Raw genomic sequence first — 17,584 nt, 5'->3', positions numbered from 1 at the left:
GACGGTGAGCCTGTGGAGGAGGATAGGGCAGTGCGGGTTCCCAGAGCAGCTCAGGTTCCCGGAGGAAGAGCAAAGTCAATGGGAGAGCCTCATCCGAAGTCACGGCACCAATGAAAGGGTATCTCGCCGCGACCCTCCTTACCCAGAATGACTCAGGAGACACGGGCCCACGCAAGAGATTTTATTATCTGAAGGAGAGAGTGGCTGCCCCAGACAGGGGTGGGGAGAGAGAGAGAGGGAGAGGGAGAGGGAGAGGGAGCATCGGGACAGAGAGCAGATAGAGAGCAGCAGAATGAGAGAGACAGAGAGAGACAGCAGAGAGAGAGAGGGCAGCTGCGTGGTGCCTTTTATTGTGGCGGATCCGCGAAGCCTGTTGCCTTGGGGGAGGGTCGGGATGTTTAGAGATAAGGCGGGGTAAGCCCAGGCAAGTCACAGGTGTAATTCTCACCGGCTTATGTGCTTGGGACCGTGGGGCAAATGGAGGATAAATTACTATTTTCTTACAGTAAGTATGTAAGTCATTTGGATGTGTAGAGTGAGTGGTGAGTACAAATGCAAACTGAAATAATGCAGGGCTATAAGGGTAACAGACAAAGTATGTGTGGAGTCCTGTGAGAGTCTGAGACTGAACACCAAACTGTAGGTCAAGAGTTTGGGATTGCACCTGGGACTGGCTTAACATATTCTCCCAGCACCAACACCCATCTTAATTAGGCACCTCCCACAAGAGGCCCTAGGATGCTTGGTAAGGTCTCTCCCTCCACCTGGCTGGGGAATCATAGCAGGGGCTGGCCGGCAGAGCTGATGGGCCAACGCTAGAGGGGGTGGAAGGTGCAGAAGGTAATGCTGTCCCGGGCTGTGGGTTTGAAACTCACCAGTCAGGAAGTGAGGCCGACAGACGGAAGGGCGGGCAGGGGCGGGGAGGGACGGGGAGTCCTGGGGCACAGCAGAAGGGGCCTTCTTGTGTTTGGGCACCGTGCAGCCATGGGCTTTGAGGCCAGAAGTTGCTGTTAGCCTGGTGAGACTAGTCTGGGCAAAATGCATGCCCAGAGGCAGTTGGCTATAGCTGCAGTGAGAGCAGAAGTCAGACGACATGAAGTGGCCAAGCAGGCTCTAAGCCGCCTCAGGAAGCTGGCAGAGAGGGTGGGCGACCCTGAACTTCGGGACAGTATCCAGGCCTCACTGGACAGTGTACGAGGTAAGAGCGGGGTTAGCTCTGAACCAGCAGGGCATGGAAGGGCTTGCCGTGTCATACATCTCTTCCCAACCAGCCACTTCTTAGTCCCCAAGATGGAGCTGGGACTCGAGGGAAGAAAACATTGGGAAAGGATGGAAAAACACATGAGAGGTGTTATTCTTCCTCTTCCTCCAACTTTGGTCCTTATCCCAGGGGATCAAAATACAGCTCAGTGCTGAAATGACCTTGGCAATGGAGAAGAGGGTGAGCATGGCTAGGAGAGGCTGTGACAGGCCCATGGTGGACTTGGATCCTGCCTGGGGAGTCTGGGTGGGGAAGCAGTCTAGGGCAGGAGGTTCTGGGACTGGATAATGTGTTCGTTCCCAGGCCCCATGACGGATCAGTGACCTCTTGTTCTCCAGCTGTAGAGAAACACACACACACACACACTGAAATATACCACACAGAGAATCTCAGGCTCCTAGCACACACTAACACTCATACTGCATGCTCTGCACAGCTGAAGTGCAGAGAAGTCTCCAGGACTCTTCTTGGTGCCCTCTCCTCCCCATGTTCTTGTTCCTGTCTCTTCTGTGCACCCCCCTACACACACACCTTCCGCTCTACCTCCTTGGTGCCATTAGAGCAAGCTATGACAACACAGGGAGGAAGTGCTGCCATGGCAACATCATCCGCCACATCCTCCTGCCCACCCCAGCCTTCAATCCTGTGGTGGGGCCCTGCCAGAAACAGCTTCTTTCTATCCACAAGGCCCTGCCACTAAGTACAGGTGGAACTGGTGGAACTAGAGGCCATCTCCCGCCCGCTCTCATCTCATTCACCTCTGAGGCAACAATGAGCTAACAAAAGCTGGCTACTTTGCCCATGAAAGGTGTCTGGGAGAAGCCGCCCACCACCATATCCTGGTCTGTTCCAGCCTTTCCCTTCTTAGCTGCCTATCTGGGGGAGGTGGTGGGGTGGTACAGAAGGCTGTCAAGATGCAGTTCTTCCACCAGGCATACTTCCTGCCAGGCCTCTCTGCTGGTACAGGCCACCAGGCATAACTTGGGAAGGGGTTCCTAAGGGAACAGTCTGACTGACCCTTTGCCTTTCTTAGGCTAGTGCCCCTCTCACCTCCTGTCCCTTACCCTTTGTCAAAAACGACAAATGACACCTTTCCTATATATGACCTTAGTGGTTGGAAAGGCAGACCTAGGAGAAGTGGCCCATTAGGGCCTATGAGGGAAGAACTCCAAGTCCCACCTCTGTAGAAAAAGAAGGGAGGGAAAAGATTTAGGCCAGGTAGAGTAGCAAGTTCTGCTTGCTCTGGAGAAGGAGGGAGTAAGGAGAGGTGCAGGCCGAAATCTCTGAGAAGACTTCATTTTCATGCATAAGTGATTTTTCCTCTGCCTCCCTAAAAGTCAGGATCCTGTTCCCTCTTAACATAAAGGAAAACTGAGGCCATCAAAGGAAGGAAGGAAAATTAAGCCAGAATCAACAAAGCCCTTTTGCCCCTTTTCAGAAAAGGCTCCTGAAGAGCGAAGGGTCTCCTATCCTGGGGATGGTGTCATCCTGATGCTGTAGGGAGGCGGCGAGCTGTGTGTGCGGAAGCTGCTGACCTAGGGACAGGACCTCTGAGGGACTGGGTACAGGTCTCAGGGAGAACAAAGGGCATCCAGCATCCTGGTTCCACCCCCCACCCTCACCCCCTACCAGGCCGAGCATGCTGCTGGCTCCTGCCTCTAAGAGCCGCCCACGACAGCACTTATTATAGTCTCGGATGCGTCAGGAGGGTGGGACGCCAAATTAGGGGAAGGTTGAGACTCCCTGAATCCCAGGAAGAGGTCTCCAAGGCTGCAGAGAGGCCTGCCCCCACTTCCACTGCCCCCCTGCTAGGTCTCAGCCTCTGTTCCCCACTGTCCTAGCCCTTCAACCCCCACCCCTCCCCATAGTGAGCCTTGAACTCCTTGAACTCCAGGGTCCCTAGAGGGGTGGAGGACACAAAGCAGACATTTTCCATTCTGTCTCCTCTTTAACCTTCCAAAAGAGCCCTGCCTGCCCTGAAAAACCTCAGGAGACTGAATGGGAACCCAAAAGAGGTCAACCCCTTCTGCCTCAACTGAGGGGATCTTTATTCAGGGGTGCTAAATTCCCTACAAGTGGATATCCGGGTGTGAGGGTGGGGCCTTCATTAACCCCATATCCCCCAGTGGGTCCCCCCACCCACCGTGCACAGCGATCCTCCTCTCTGATTATCCCTGCTGGTGTTTAAGGCACTCTTGGAGCTACGGTTGCTATGGAGACTGGATGCATTTTGATATGGGGGGGTGTCAGTCTGTGGACTTTTTCCTTCTGCTTCCACCTTGAACTGCAGCTTTTGACTCACTTTTCAACCTGGGCTCCTCCAGCCCCGAGATCTCTCTCCTGAGTTGCTCCCCTCCTCCCAACCCTGCTAAGTTCCATGTTTGTCCCCATGCCCAGGGAACACTTTTCAAGTTCACTTTGGGACACGGGCTCAAGTCGTGGCCCCATCAATGTACTGCGTGGTGGGGGCGGATGGGCGAGGGGGCTGGGTCATGCGGAAAGGAACATGTGCAAGTACCTCGAGGAGGCAAGGGGTCCTGGGAAATGGATTTCAGGGCTCCCCACTTTTCCACTTCAGCTTCCCCAGAATTGGCAATGACCCCGAATTTGCTCCGTTTTCTCTGCGACTGTCCACCCATAGAATGATTTTTATCCTTGTCCTTAAATGTCTCTCCTAACAGTCGTGCTCCCTAACGGTGCTGTGCTAGGGGAGGGCGCTAAATTGCTGGAGTAGGTGAGTCCAAGTTCCAGGAAATCCAGACCAGGATTTGGGAGGGTAATCCAGTCCAGGATTTTGCACCGCCTTCGCAGACAGCAGAGCTGGTGAAGAGAAGGTGGGGGGGAGATAGGATGGAGGGGCGAGGGGCCGCCTCCTCCTCAATGTGAGGGGAGCGCCCGGACACAGCGCGCATCCGGACCCAGCCGAGCCCTGGCGAGCCCCCGGACCCTTCGTCGGGATCTCACGCCCCTTTCCTCTCAGACCCCATACCCGTGGGTTCCAACCCACTCCGGCTTCCCTCCTTCCTCCCCCACCGGTGCCTGTATCTCCATCCCCAGCATCCTCCCCGCGCCCCTGCGAATCCCCCGCACGACCAGCCCCATTAGCTTCTCACCCTCCTAAAGACCCCCTCTCCGATCCCATCTGCCGCCCCTGTCTCTTGAGTCCCCATTTCCTGCCCCTGCCTCCCCCGCACCGGTTCCTCTTCTCCCCCAGCCTAGGGTCCCTCTTTTCTGTCCCTTTTCCTCCCTCTCCCCTATTTGCCCCCACTACTGTTCTCCCACCTCTCCCCCGCCCATCTCAGCGCCCCCACCCAGGCCGGAGTGCACGGTCCGGCGCGCCTCCCTGGAGCAGCACCAAGGTCCCGGGGCTCCAACGGGGTGGGGGCGCAGGGCGGGGAGCATGGGGAGGGGGCGCCCCGTGTGATGGGAGGGGGGCGCAAGCGGAGGCGGCGGAGGCGGCGGCGACAGCGGAGCCGGGCTGGGGGCTCAGCGGGGTCCGGGGGCTGGGGGCAGCGAGCAGGGCGGCCCCATGGCTGGGCCCCCCTGAGGCAGTTCGGGGGAGCCCCCTCCCCTCCCCAGCTCGGGGGTCTCGGGGCCCCATGAGCCGGGGCGCGGGCGCGCTTCAGCGCCGGACAACGACCTACCTCATCTCGCTGACCCTGGTGAAGCTCGAGTCGGTGCCGCCGCCGCCGCCGTCTCCGTCCGCGGCCGCAGCCGGCGCTCCCGGCACCAGAGGCGCCGAGACCGGGGATCCTGGCAGCCCGCGAGGCGCGGAGGAGCCGGGCAAGAAGCGGCACGAGCGTCTCTTCCACCGGCAGGATGCGCTGTGGATCAGCACCAGCAGCGCGGGCGCCGGGGGCGCCGAGCCCCCCGCCCTGTCCCCAGCTCCGGCCAGTCCGGCCCGCCCGGTCTCCCCCGCTCCCGGACGCCGCCTCTCCCTCTGGGCCGCCCCTCCGGGGCCCACGCTCTCCGGGGGGCTGAGCCCCGACCCCAGGCCCGGAGGTGCCCCCACCTGCTCCCGGCGCCCCCTGCTCAGTAGCCCGAGCTGGGGGGGCCCGGAACCCGAAGTCCGGGCGGGCGGCGGCGTCCCCGGCTCGTCCTCCCCGCACCCTGGCACCGGCAGCCGGAGGCTGAAGGTGGCGCCTCCTCCGCCGGCTCCCAAGCCGTGCAAGACCGTGACCACGAGTGGCGCCAAAGCCGGCGGGGGCAAGGGCGCGGGTAGCCGCCTGTCATGGCCTGAAAGCGAGGGGAAGCCCAGGGTCAAGGGGTCAAAGAGCAGCGCCGGTACTGGAGCCTCTGCCGCCGCTGCAGCCGCTGCCGGGGCAGGTGGAGCTACAACCATGACCTCTGGTGGGGCCGGAGCTGGGCCCGGAGCCCGAGGGAAGCTGTCCCCTCGGAAAAGCAAGAGTAAGACCTTGGACAACAGTGACTTGCACCCGGGACAGCCTGCTGGCTCTCCTCCTCCGCTAACGGTTCCAGTAACCCCGTCTTCAGCCGCTGCTGTCACTGCCGCCCCCGCGCAGCCCACTGGGCCTGCACCTCCAATCACTCTGGAGCCTCCAGCTCCGGGGCTGAAACGGGGCCGGGAGGGGGGCAGAGCATCCACTCGAGATCGCAAGATGCTCAAGTTTATCAGCGGCATCTTCACCAAGAGCACAGGGGGGCCTCCTGGCTCTGGTCCTCCTCCTGGACCTCATGGGCTGTCTTCTGGCAGCGGGTCCAGGGAGCTGCTGGGCGCAGAGCTCCGGGCCTCCCCTAGTGAGTAGGACCAGGGCCTGAGAACAGGGAGGGGCAGGGGCCTAGAATGCTCAGCTTGGGATAGGGGAGCATGTGCAGGACTAAACTTGGGAAGCTTCTCTCTTGGGTGGGCTGTTGAACCAGGCTCACTCCTCTGCTGTGGACTAGGGCAAAGAATAAGAGGTACTGAAGGGGGTGAGTAGCTATGCTGTGCGATGAGAGATGACTTGATCTCAGAGGAACTCAGAGAACCTCAGAGCTTTCTGAGAAAATAATGCCCTTGGTCAGAGTGACTGTAGGAAATTGCCCCCAGGGAAGCTCTAGACCCCCACCTACAGTCTCAGCTGGACTCTGGGAGCATGGAAACAGGGCTGTGCCTTGCCCAGAGGGACACTGAAGGTGGGGGGAACGAAGAAGCCTCAGTTTCTCCTGAGCACTTGGGGCAGGTGGCATGAGAGTGAACTTGCAGGCAGCTCCTCGCCAGGAACAGGTCTTCCCCTAGGCCAGAGCAGGCTGGTGAGGCAGCAGGGAGGGACTGTGTGTCTTTCCATGCAGTGGAGGCAGTTCGGGAGTGCGTGGGGGCTGGAACGTGTTCGATACTTGAATGTGAAGTGCGAGAGGGCGGATATGAAGCCTTATTTCCCCCATTGCCCACCCCGGCTCCCAGAGCGAGTGAAATCCTCAGGGGGCCGACCAGGAGTGACTCAGTGGGGTGGAACTGCTGCAAAGGCAATTCTTAACTCCGGAGACTTGGGAGGGTTATGGAGAAGGTAGTGTTTTTTCCGGGATTGGGAGGTGGGGGTGTCTTTACTTATTTTTTTGGAAGAGAGAGGCAAGGGACTGTTGGTTCGGTTCACACTCCCCGGAGGGGAGGCGGGTCCGGGAGCGGGGGCGGCCCCCGGGTTTGGCTCTGGAGCGGGTGGGAGCAGATGGCTCCGGATCCCAGAGTTCCCGCCTGCAGCTGCGGCGCCCCGGGAACGTCCGGCCAGTGTCAGGAGCGGGGGCCGGTCGGGCGGAGGGAGCATCCTCTCTTCCCACCCCCTGAGCCCACCCCCGGACCTGTGGCTACCGTGGTCCTGGGAACGGAGCCCTTCCTCACAGTTTCTTTAGCACGGTGCTTGTGGGGAGGGCATGGAAAAGGGAGGCCTAGGAAAATCCAAGTTCCATTCCTTGGGCTCTGGGGGTGGGTGGGGTCAGGGCCATCATGCCCTTGACCTTGAAAAAGGGGAGGGCTATCCCTCACCTCAGTTTCTGTCCCTTGAAATGGAGACTGAGGAAGATCCACTCCCTTCTATATCCCAGCCCCTCCTCCCATCATCTGCTTGGGAATAGAGCTGGTGGGGTGGAGACCCTCCTGTTCTTCCAGAGGGAAGAGCCTGCCACTGTCAGATCCCTGGTCCCCGGGTCTGGGGCAGGGACCTACGTTTGGGGATGTGCTTTAAGGAAGATGCCAACTGAAATATTTTTGTCTTGCTGGCTCTGTTGCTAAGCAACCACGGAGTGCCAGCAACAGCTGTGGGGAAAGCAACTAGGATGGGAGGGCTGGGGACCACTCTCAGACCTAGCTTTTCCGCACAACTCCCAGTCCTGCCAGGGTACTGCGGGCTAAGGGAAACTGCAAAAAGAGGAAGGGTAGCTGAGAGCTGGGAATCCTCCTGGGCAGGGAGCATGCTGTCTTACACTCCTTTCCCATTACAGAGGCTGTGGTCAATAGCCAGGAATGGACTTTGAGCCGCTCCATTCCTGAACTGCGCCTGGTAGGTAATCTAGTCTCCTTGCCTGTACAAAGCTGACCTTGCACCCACCATACTTTCAGCTCTCTCCTCTTCACCTCTTCCCTTCTCTGTGTGTGGGTGAGAATGGGGCACAGCTTTCCAGTTCTCCCAAAGTTCTACCTTCATAGCACCTTCCCAGAGCTTGATACATCCTTACAACTTTTTCTTCTCTGGTCTCCTTTTTTCCTGTTTGTCCATGATCTGCTTCCAGGATTCTCCTTATTTCTGGCATCTCCCCTTTAGCCCTTCATGTTCTATTGCTTAGAACTGGGTAAAATTCTACAATCAGTGCCTAGAGCTGTGCCATTTCTCACCCCACCCCCAGCATCCAGTATGTTTCCTGAACAACACAGCACACCACAAAAATGACCTTCTTTAGCCTTCTGTCTGTTTCAAGCTTGGGATCATTTCTTACCACACTCGTGGCCAGAGCCTCCTGGATGTTCTCTCCTAACCATCATCCAGGCCCTGTAGGACCCTACTTGGATGATTTAACACTGACACACCCTTTGCATTCTCTGGAGTGTCCAGACCCAAGCATCCTGCCTCCTCTTAATTCCCACAATCTCTGCTCCACAACCTTGCCTTTAGGGTGTACTGGGCGATGCCAGGAGTGGGAAGTCATCGCTTATCCACCGATTCCTGACGGGTTCATACCAGGTGCTGGAGAAGACAGAGAGTGAGTTCTCAGGAGCCATAGTAAGCTAAGGATTGGGGTCAGGGATCCAGGATCAATGACTAGGCAGTATGATCCAGGACAAGGCAGGTATGGAGACCAGAGGGAAGGATGAGGCCACAGTAACTAAAGTTCAGGGAGCAGGGGGAGGTTTGATGACCTGTGACCTCTGACTTACTACCACATCCAACCCTTCTGGACAGGTGAGCAGCACAAGAAAGAGATGTTGGTGGAGGGACAGACTCATCTGGTGCTGATCCGTGAGGAAGCTGGGGCACCTGATGCCAAGGTGAGGGTGGAGGCGACAGGGTAGGCAGGCTGGCTGGGGTTGGCACTGGCCAAGGGAGAGGGCTCTGGTTTCCCAGGTGCCCCTGAGGATAGCGTCCAGAGGAGTGGTCTTGTCTGACCCTCTCTTTGCTCCCTGCCCACCCCCCACAAGTTCTCAGGCTGGGCAGATGCTGTGATCTTGGTCTTCAGCCTGGAGGATGAGAATAGTTTCCAGGCTGTGAGCCGTCTCCATGGGCAGCTGAGCTCCCTCCGGGGGGAGGGACGAGGAAGCCTGGCGCTGGCACTGGTGGGGACACAAGGTAAGGAGGGACTGGAGTATTGCCTTCAGGGGAGTCTCTGGGGTGGCCCTGCGGGACTGCCCAACATAGGTGAGGGCTTGGCAGGTATGGAAATGGCCACCTGGATTCCAGTAGCTCTCTGGAAGGAGCCTGGTCTCCAAAAAAGGGAGTCATAAAATCAATGTCCCCAGGTCTGAGCAGAGGAAAGCGGACTCTCCAGGAAGTAAGTGACAGCTATAGTAGCAGTGTCCATCCCTTTGAGAGGTCACCTACCTTGTGTTCTCACACTGCCATTTCCCAATGCCACCACTATGGGAAAAAAGAAAACCACAGGCCTGAGAGCAAATAAAAAAGCCTTTTTCTTCTACTCCTTGCTACAGCTGGGTCAGGCTGACACCTTTCAAAGGGACTTTTCTAAAAACAGAGAGAAAACACAATTGAAATGATGGAGAAAACAGAGAGGACAGAAAACCTTTTAGTTCTCAATAAGTGATTGCTAGGCTTTCAGACTCCACCACAGCCAGGAAAGCTTTTCCAGTGCCCACCTGTGTAGAGCTGGTGGTCTCATTGGCATGCGTATCCTGCCGGCTCCTGCTTCCACCTGTCACTTGCTTCCTGGTTTCTTGTGGCAGAGTAAACAATCCACTTGTTACACATGGACAGTCAGCCTTTTCCCAGTTCCCACTCTGGGTGTTCTCCCACTCAGTTCACTGTTCATTGGACTCATTGGACAGGTGATGGTCCCCTGCAGGTCTGAGCCATTTCAGACCTTGTCAGGAACCTCACCTCCAGAGTATTTTTTGAAGATGCACGCACACACACACACACACACACACACACAGCTTCCTCAGCCTACTCATACTGTAGCTGGGCATGTGAGCTGGCTTCTGCACTCCCATCTCTCAGGAGGGACATTCTCTTGTGTCCTGTCCCCAGTGTGCTGGGCCTGGGACTGGAGCCCAAGGAAAAGGAACCCAGGAAAGGTGGGGGAAGGGGGCCCTCAGCTGATCCTGCCCTTTCCCACCCCCTCAGACAGGATCAGTGCTTCCTCTCCCCGGGTTGTGGGGGATGCTCGAGCCAGGGCTCTGTGTGCAGATATGAAGCGCTGCAGCTACTACGAGACTTGTGCAACCTATGGGCTCAATGTGGACCGGGTGTTCCAGGAGGGTAAGTGTGGTCATCCCCAGCATATGAGGAAAACAGGGGCCTGGAGGCCAGGATATTCTTAGAGGTCAGGCATCCAGGCCTCTCTCCGTGAGTGACAGGTATTTAGCCTGCATAGGAGGGAGGAGGGATCAGCGAGGTCAAAGGTTTGCTTAATAGCCACAAGGTCTGGTGGAGGAGCTGACGAGGCTACAGGTGGCACAAAGGACAGTGGCAGGAAGTTGGGGCCTACATTATCTCTTGAGTATTTCTCAAAGCTAGGCACCGAATGGTGGTCTTGGGTATCTACCCTGTTCACGCTTCCTTTCCCTCCCCCTCCACGCAGTGGCCCAGAAAGTAGTGACCTTGCGCAAACAGCAACAGCTTTTGGCTGCCTGCAAGTCACTGCCCAGCTCTCCAAGCCACTCAGCTGCTTCCACTCCAGTGGCTGGGCAGGTGAGTTGGGGCCTCAGGGTCCCCAGAAGGGCTGGTAGGATGCAAAGGGGGAGCTGGTGACCCAAGGACAGGCACAGAGTTCCCAAGGAGGTGGGGGAGAGGGGAGGGCAAATGGGAATGGCAGTGACACCATTTGTAGAGAGTGCATTGGACTGGAAATCAACCAGGTTTGAAAACATCATTTGCAATGTCCTTGAGCAGTTCCAAAACCTCCCAAGGTTTCATGAGAACTGTATGGCATAGTACTGGTGAAGTCAACATTTGCAGAATCTGAGCACCATGACAACCTTAGTGAGAAGTTTCATTTTTAATGATAATACAAATAAATGGCAATAAGATCAAGAAATGTCTCCAATTCTCTCATAACTAGATGTAACTGTGCTTGGTGGGGTGGGGGCATCTCAACTGTCCTGCTGACTCCTCCATCCATGCCCAGGCTAGTAATGGGGGCCACACTAGCGACTACTCTTCCTCCCTCCCGTCCTCACCCAATGTTGGGCACCGGGAGCTCCGAGCTGAGGCAGCTTCAGTGGCTGGATTGAGCACCCCAGGGTCCCTGCACCGGGCAGCCAAGCGCAGGACCAGCCTTTTTGCGGTACTAGACATGCTGACCCCCTATCCTCCTGTCCTCTGTTACTTGCCCATCCTCCCCGGTCCCTAGATCCCTCTGTTGGGTTCTTTGTCATCTGTCTTCCCTGTTCTTCCTCTATACCTCTATCCATCCTCTGAGGCCAATAACCATTCCAGAATCGGCGGGGTAGTGACTCTGAGAAGCGGAGCTTGGACAGCCGGGGAGAGGCAGCAGGGAGTGGGCGAGCCATCCCCATCAAACAGGTGGGTAGTCCAGGGACTGCGGGCAGGCTGGGGGCAGCTGGTTTTAATAGGCTTCTCTCTCATGTATCCCTTTCTATACTCCAGAGCTTCCTACTAAAGAGAAGTGGCAACTCCTTGAACAAAGAATGGAAGAAGAAATATGTGACCCTGTCCAGTAACGGCTTCCTACTCTACCACCCCAGCATTAACGTGAGTGGCAGAGACTAGCTGGGCCACACTGGCTGGCCTTGGACACCCTTCTAGCTCTATCAGTCTATGCCTCTGACAAACAGAACCTAGTTTCTGGGGAACTCTACTTCTGTTCTCTTAAGTTTAGCAAACTCATGTTAGGCACCCACCACGTGTCCCGTGGGGGATGGAAAAGCAAATTCATCTCCCCAGGAACTTGCAATCTAGCGGGTCAGAAGGACTTCCTCCTGGCCTGCCATTCAGGGATTGCTTTCTGGAGAAAATGATGCTGCGTCAAGTCTATTGGTCCATCTTCTAGAAGCTCATCCCAACCCAGTCAGGGGCCCCTCTGCAGTCCATCTTTAGCCTATACTATTGGCTGCTTCCCAGCATCACGAAGGACCTGAGCCTTCCCTACATTCTCAACTCCTGTACCCCTCCAGGATTACATCCACAGTACCCATGGCAAGGAAATGGACTTACTACGGACAACGGTCAAAGTCCCGGGCAAGCGGCCCCCAAGGGCTATCTCTGCTTTTGGTCCCTCAGCCAGTATCAATGGTCTGGTCAAGGACATGAGCACTGTCCAGATGGGTGAAGGTACTGGTGAGTAGGGCTCATGACAAGGAAGGAGGAGAGGGGCCAGGGCTGGGGGGAAAGGAGGGGAAATAAGAAGTGAGGTCTGAGGCTGAGTAAGTGGGAAGGTGGGAGATAAAGAGCGGCCATATAAGGAGTGGGGCCCAAAGACAGAGTAGCTCACTAAGGTTTTGTTTCCTTTCCAGCAGAAGCCACCACCCCCACCCCAAGCCCCAGCCCCAGCCCCAGTTCCTTGCAGCCACCACCAGACCAATCATCCAAGCACCTGCTGAAGCCAGACCGGAATTTGGCCCGAGCCCTCAGCACTGGTCAGTGGAGACCCACCCTCCATCCACTGTCTTTCAGATCCTAATGGGATGTGGGTGGGAAATGGACTTTGGGTAGAAGCTTGGAGGCTGGAATCAGTGCACGAGTGGACACACTGAGCATCTACTGGGTGCCGGGCACCAAGCTCAGTCATATTGTGTTTATCATAATGGCCCAGACAAGGGGTTTCTACAGCTAAAGTACCTGTGCTTGAATGCTGGCTTGCCATTGGGCAAGTTACTTGACCTCTCCATGACTCAGTTTTCTCCTCTATAAAATGGAAACAATAGATTCTACCTCAGAGGGTTGCTTTGAGGTTTAAACAAACTGAGAACATCACCTAGCAGATAGCTGTCAGTGTTCGGAATGTTTGGAAATGTATGTATTTTTTGAAATAGTGAGTAACATTGTGGCAACTGATCCTCACAACAACGTTTTGAGGTCAAGATTACTATCCCCATTCTAGGGATGAAGCAACTGAGGCTCAGAAGATTAAGTGACTTGCTCAAGGGCTCAAGGCCAGTAAGTGGCAGAGCCAGGATCTAAGTGCAGGTCTGACTCTAAACCACTCATTTGCTCACCTCCCCAGGAATGGTCAAGGGGGGCCTCCTGGAGAGGGACAGCTGAAGAGGGGGACTTAAAACACCACAGCTAATTCAGGGAAGGGGACAGGCTATGGATAAATTAGGAAATCTGTAGCAGGGGCAACTGAGGCAGCTGTGTCTCCCTCCTTAAGACTGTACCCCATCTGGAGACCTGAGCCCCCTGAGTCGGGAACCCCCTCCTTCTCCCATGGTGAAGAAGCAGAGGAGGAAAAAATTGACAACACCATCCAAGACTGAAGGCTCAGCTGGGCAGGCTGAAGGTGAGACCCTGGTGGGCAGTTCCACTCCCACTCTGGTCCCTCACCCCCAACTCCAGACCCCTGGTCTGTCTCCTGCAGAAGGAGGAAAATGCCTCAGCTGAGTGCCTGACTCTCATTGCCACTTTGCACATGACTTAGTGAAAAAATGGATAGAGACCCCCCCGGCCCCATCCTTTCATTACCCAGCCAATGCCTCTTCTTCCAGTATTCCCCAGCCTCCCATTCATTCTCAGTGACCCCAATAAGTCTGTAGCTTCTGCTTCCTTTCCTAATGACCCTCTAGTTCCTGCTCCTGCCCCAAGTCCATTACCATCCCAACTCCTGCACCAGAAACCCCATAACCCCAGTGACTTACACCTGACAGCATTGACTCCTCAGTTTCTGGACTGGGTGACCACCCAGCCCGTTCCCAATTCTTTTCACAATTGCCAAGCTTCCCCAACAGCCCTTGACCACAGAACTGCTCCTGAACTCCTGGGCCCCCTCATCCATGGCCTGTGACACACCTGCTGTCCCCTTTCCCCATATTCACTCAGATCCTGATCATTCCTTCCCCTCCCAGAGACCCGGGTCCTCATTGATCATGATAACTGGCTCCCACCGCCCCTGCTCTCTGCCGGGTGCTCAGACCCAGGTTCCAGATCTGCCTACTCTCATGGCTCTTGGCTTCTGCTCTACTCTGCTCCGGGGCCACTGACTTTACTTCTGCTTTCTCTCCCCATCTGTCTGTCCTGCTTTGTCTCTGGCACTCTCTGTCACTATATCTCTCCATCTCTCCATCTGCCTCTCTTTTTCTCCTTCTCTCTTGGTCTCTTTCTCTGTTCTGCTCTCCATTCTATCTCTATCTCCTTCGCTTCGGGAAACCAGCCAAGCGCAAAATGTGGAAACTAAAATCCTTTGGTAGTTTAAGAAATATTTATAAAGCAGGTAACAAGCGGGGAGCTGGGAGGGCCGCTCAGCTGGGGTGCAGAAGGGTGGGGGTGCCCCTGCCTTCCCCTGCATGTGCTTGGGCTTCCTGCTCTCCCCCACCCTCTGCTTCCTCAACCCCTCGGCCCCAGTCCCAGGGGCTTGGGATGGACATCAGGGAGGAAGGGTTTGGGGAAGGTGGCTCCTGTTTGAACGCCCTCTTCATGACCCATCCCATCCCCCCACCCAGAGGAAAACTTCGAGTTCCTGATCGTGTCCAGCACTGGTCAGACGTGGCACTTTGAGGCAGCCAGCTTTGAGGAGCGTGACGCCTGGGTCCAGGCCATCGAGAGTCAGATCCTAGCTAGTCTGCAGTGCTGTGAGAGCAGCAAGGTCAAGGTAATGGGTCGGGAGGTCGGGAGGTCGGGAGGAGTCCAGAGATGGGCTTGGAGGGGGAATCAATACTAACCCCAACCCTTTTTGCAGCTCCGCACAGACAGCCAAAGCGAAGCCGTGGCCATCCAGGCGATACGAAACGCCAAGGGGAATTCGATCTGCGTGGACTGCGGGGCCCCCAGTGAGCGCAAGGGGGCAGTGGAGGGGCTACGGGCGGGGTGTAGTTCGTTCCCCGGATTTCGCCAATGCTGGGGACCCACGCTACCTGGAGGGGAAACGACCCCTGCACTTCGTCCCCAGACCCCACGTGGGCCAGCTTGAACCTGGGTGCACTCATCTGCATCGAGTGTTCTGGCATCCACCGGAACCTGGGCACCCACCTGTCCCGCGTTCGCTCACTGGATTTGGACGACTGGCCTCGGGAGCTGACCCTGGTGCTGACTGCCATTGGCAACGACATGGCCAACCGCGTGTGGGAGAACGATACGCGGGGCCGCGCCAAACCCACGCGGGACTCTTCACGGTATGTGTTAGGAGAGGAGGGCGCTTGGGGCGTGAGGTCTCCGAGAGCGTCCCCTGAGCAGGGGCAGACGTCTTTGTGCGGGTCCCTAGAGCCCCTCGTTTGATTCCTGGTCCTCAGGGAGGAGCGAGAGTCCTGGATTCGAGCCAAGTACGAGCAGTTGCTCTTCCTGGCGCCACTGGACACTCCCGAGGAGCCGCTGGGCCGCCAGCTGTGGGCCGCGGTGCAGGCCCAGGACGTGGCCACCGTTCTCCTACTTCTGGCCCATGCACGACACGGCCCGCTGGACGTCAGCATAGAGGACCCGCAGCTTCGCTCCGCACTTCACCTGGCGGCCGAGCTCGCTCACGTTGTCATCACACAGCTGCTGCTGTGGGTACGTTAGCGGGGGTGGGGAAGGGGTACCTCAGAGGGGTACCAATGAGGGCTCCAGCTCGGACACAGCCAGGCGCTGGGTGAGGGGGGCTGACGTTCCCAGAGGGAGCCTACAGGGGGGCCTGGAAATCTGGGGAGACGACGCGCGGCTGTGGCCCGCGGGGGACGTGGCGGTCACGCGGCCTTTTCCGTGCTTTTAGTATGGAGCCGACGTGTCCGCCCGCGACGCGCAGGGCCACACCGCGCTGTTCTACGCCCGCCGGGCCGGAAGCCAGCTGTGCGCCGACATCCTTCTGCAGCATGGCTGCCCGGGTGAGGGCGGCAGCACCGCCACCACCCCCAGCGCGACCACCACCCCTAGCGTTACCGCTACGCCCAGCCCCCGTCGCAGGAGCAGCGCCGCCAGCGTGGGCCGTGCCGACGCCCCCGTCGCGCTGGTGTAGTTGTCCAACGGGAGAGACACCCGAGTCCCACGCGCGCGGGGCACGACCACGCAGGTGGACCGCTGGACAGATGCACCTACTCACCTCCCCAGTCCGCACCCCGCCCCACGGGAGCGCTCCTTCCCCCCACGAGGGCACAGGCCCCACGCCTTCCAGAGGACCCAAACTCACCTCGCTCTCCCCAGCGAGGCCTGGAGACCAGCTCAACACTCCCGCTCCCCACTTTTTACACTCGAGTGCTCTGAGCCTATTGGCTCGGGTTGGGACGCACCAGCCACCCCAGCCCCTGCTCCTGGGCACTGGGATGTGCCGGCTTGCGCCTCCTTGGGGCAGGGGAAAGACCCAGTCCTGCCTGCGCTGGACAATCCCGCGGCGGGAGCACACACCCAGGCTGGCTCCTGGGGCAACGCCACGCCAGAGGGAGGGGCTAGTACGTGGGAGGGCTAGACCTGGGACTCGGGGACAATACAGAGGACCCCACCCCTTCCATTGCTAATCTCACTGCCCAGTGAAGGGGGAAGGGCAGCGAGGGGCAGGACCCCTGATGCCCATGGGGGTAGGGGGGTCCCCAACCCTTTCCGTGAAAGGGACCATGAGGAGTGGAAATCAGAACGTCCCCCAACACCCATCCATGGATGGAAGCTAAAGGGCTGGGGGAGCCAAAGGCCTGGGTCCCTCCTCGCTACTATCTTGGGAGGGAAAGGGATGGAGCAGGAGCAGACTTAGAGGGACTGGGGAGGAGCCTTGTAATTTATTGCTTTGTTCCCCAATAAGGGGGCAGGGTGGGCAGGGGATTGGGGAGGGCATTTCAGGGTAGGGAAAGCCAAGGGAGGGCAGAGGGTGGGGTGGGGTGGGGGTGCTCTCGGGTTGTGTCTGTGACTGTGACTGCGTACCTGTGACTGTGCAGCACCCCTGGTGATCTGGGGTAGGGGCACCCCTACAATGGGACCCCTCCCCAACTATTCTTCCTGTCCATCCCCTCCCTCCCACTGGAGCAGCTCCAGACCTATCCCTCAACCCCATGACCCCTCCCAGCCAGGGCTGAGAGGATGTGAGATGGCTGGGGGGATTTCCAGGCCCCCACTCCATCCCTAGAAAGGGGTGGTGGGGTGGACTTACCTGGATCAGCCCTGCCTCCTTCAATCACTCAGTCCTTGGGCTGTCTGTGTCAGTGGTTTCTGGTCTTTTTTTTTTCCCTGGCTAAAATATTTTGCAAAGGACCAGGTAATTGGTGGGGGAGAGGGGCAGGGGCCTGGGGGAGTGCCCCCATCTCCTCCAAGGTGGGTGGTGTGAATCTTCTTCAACAGTGATTAAAGAGGAAGTGATTTTGTCTAGGGGGTGAGCTGCTGGTCTGTTCTTGAAGAGGTGGTTCAGAGAATGGCCTTGGCCAGGTAGGGAATGGGAGGTGGAAGAGGCCCAGCAGAGGGTGCCTCCAGCTCTGGCTGGTGGTGGAGTAGTGTCCGAGGGCACGGAGGCAGTAGGTCAGATACTCCATCATGTTCCAGTCCCAGGTTTGTGTAGTGGAAGGAGACCAGCAGACCAGAGTGACAGTGGGGATTC

General features: G+C 57.5%; 1 protein-coding gene across 9 annotated transcripts; it reads left to right on the top strand.

Annotated features, from left to right (window-relative positions):
- The first annotated feature begins 931 nt into the window (after positions 1-931).
- On the top strand, positions 932-16,824 carry AGAP2 (ArfGAP with GTPase domain, ankyrin repeat and PH domain 2). Of its 9 annotated transcripts, none has more exons than XM_036894807.2 (19): positions 933-1,198; positions 7,697-7,755; positions 8,365-8,452; positions 8,653-8,738; positions 8,889-9,036; positions 10,048-10,182; positions 10,505-10,614; positions 11,051-11,209; positions 11,362-11,448; positions 11,533-11,637; positions 12,060-12,222; positions 12,399-12,521; positions 13,256-13,384; positions 14,252-14,311; positions 14,541-14,689; positions 14,777-14,867; positions 14,987-15,209; positions 15,327-15,582; positions 15,782-16,823. In XM_036894807.2, the coding sequence occupies exons 1-19, from the start codon at positions 1,039-1,041 to the stop codon at positions 16,022-16,024; spliced, it is 2,574 nt and encodes an 857-aa protein (XP_036750702.2). In that variant the 5' UTR covers positions 933-1,038; the 3' UTR covers positions 16,025-16,823. The 9 variants fall into 9 exon arrangements, with proteins under 9 accessions (XP_036750703.2, XP_036750702.2, XP_036750694.2 ...); XM_036894799.2 differs by lacking the exon at positions 933-1,198 and adding an exon at positions 4,090-6,019 and having other exon boundaries at positions 15,782-16,824; XM_036894806.2 differs by lacking the exon at positions 933-1,198 and adding an exon at positions 4,116-5,668 and having other exon boundaries at positions 15,782-16,824.
- Positions 16,825-17,584: the final 760 nt, after the last annotated feature.

Source organism: Manis pentadactyla, chromosome 10 (genome assembly GCF_030020395.1).
Source record: "Manis pentadactyla isolate mManPen7 chromosome 10, mManPen7.hap1, whole genome shotgun sequence".
Lineage (NCBI taxonomy): Eukaryota > Metazoa > Chordata > Mammalia > Pholidota > Manidae > Manis > Manis pentadactyla.
The sequence above is the reverse complement of the archived record's forward strand: the minus strand, read 5'-3'. Positions and strand labels throughout refer to the sequence as shown.

Excerpts from the sequence above, each read along its gene's own strand:
- AGAP2 (XM_036894799.2), top strand. The coding sequence starts at position 4,861 with ATGAGCCGGGGCGCGGGCGCGCTTCAGCGCCGGACAACGACCTACCTC. Across the intron at positions 11,638-12,059 it reads TCTACCACCCCAGCATTAAC|GATTACATCCACAGTACCCA; the intron begins GTGAGTGGCAGA and ends GTACCCCTCCAG. Across the intron at positions 14,868-14,986 it reads CGTGGACTGCGGGGCCCCCA|ACCCCACGTGGGCCAGCTTG; the intron begins GTGAGCGCAAGG and ends CTTCGTCCCCAG.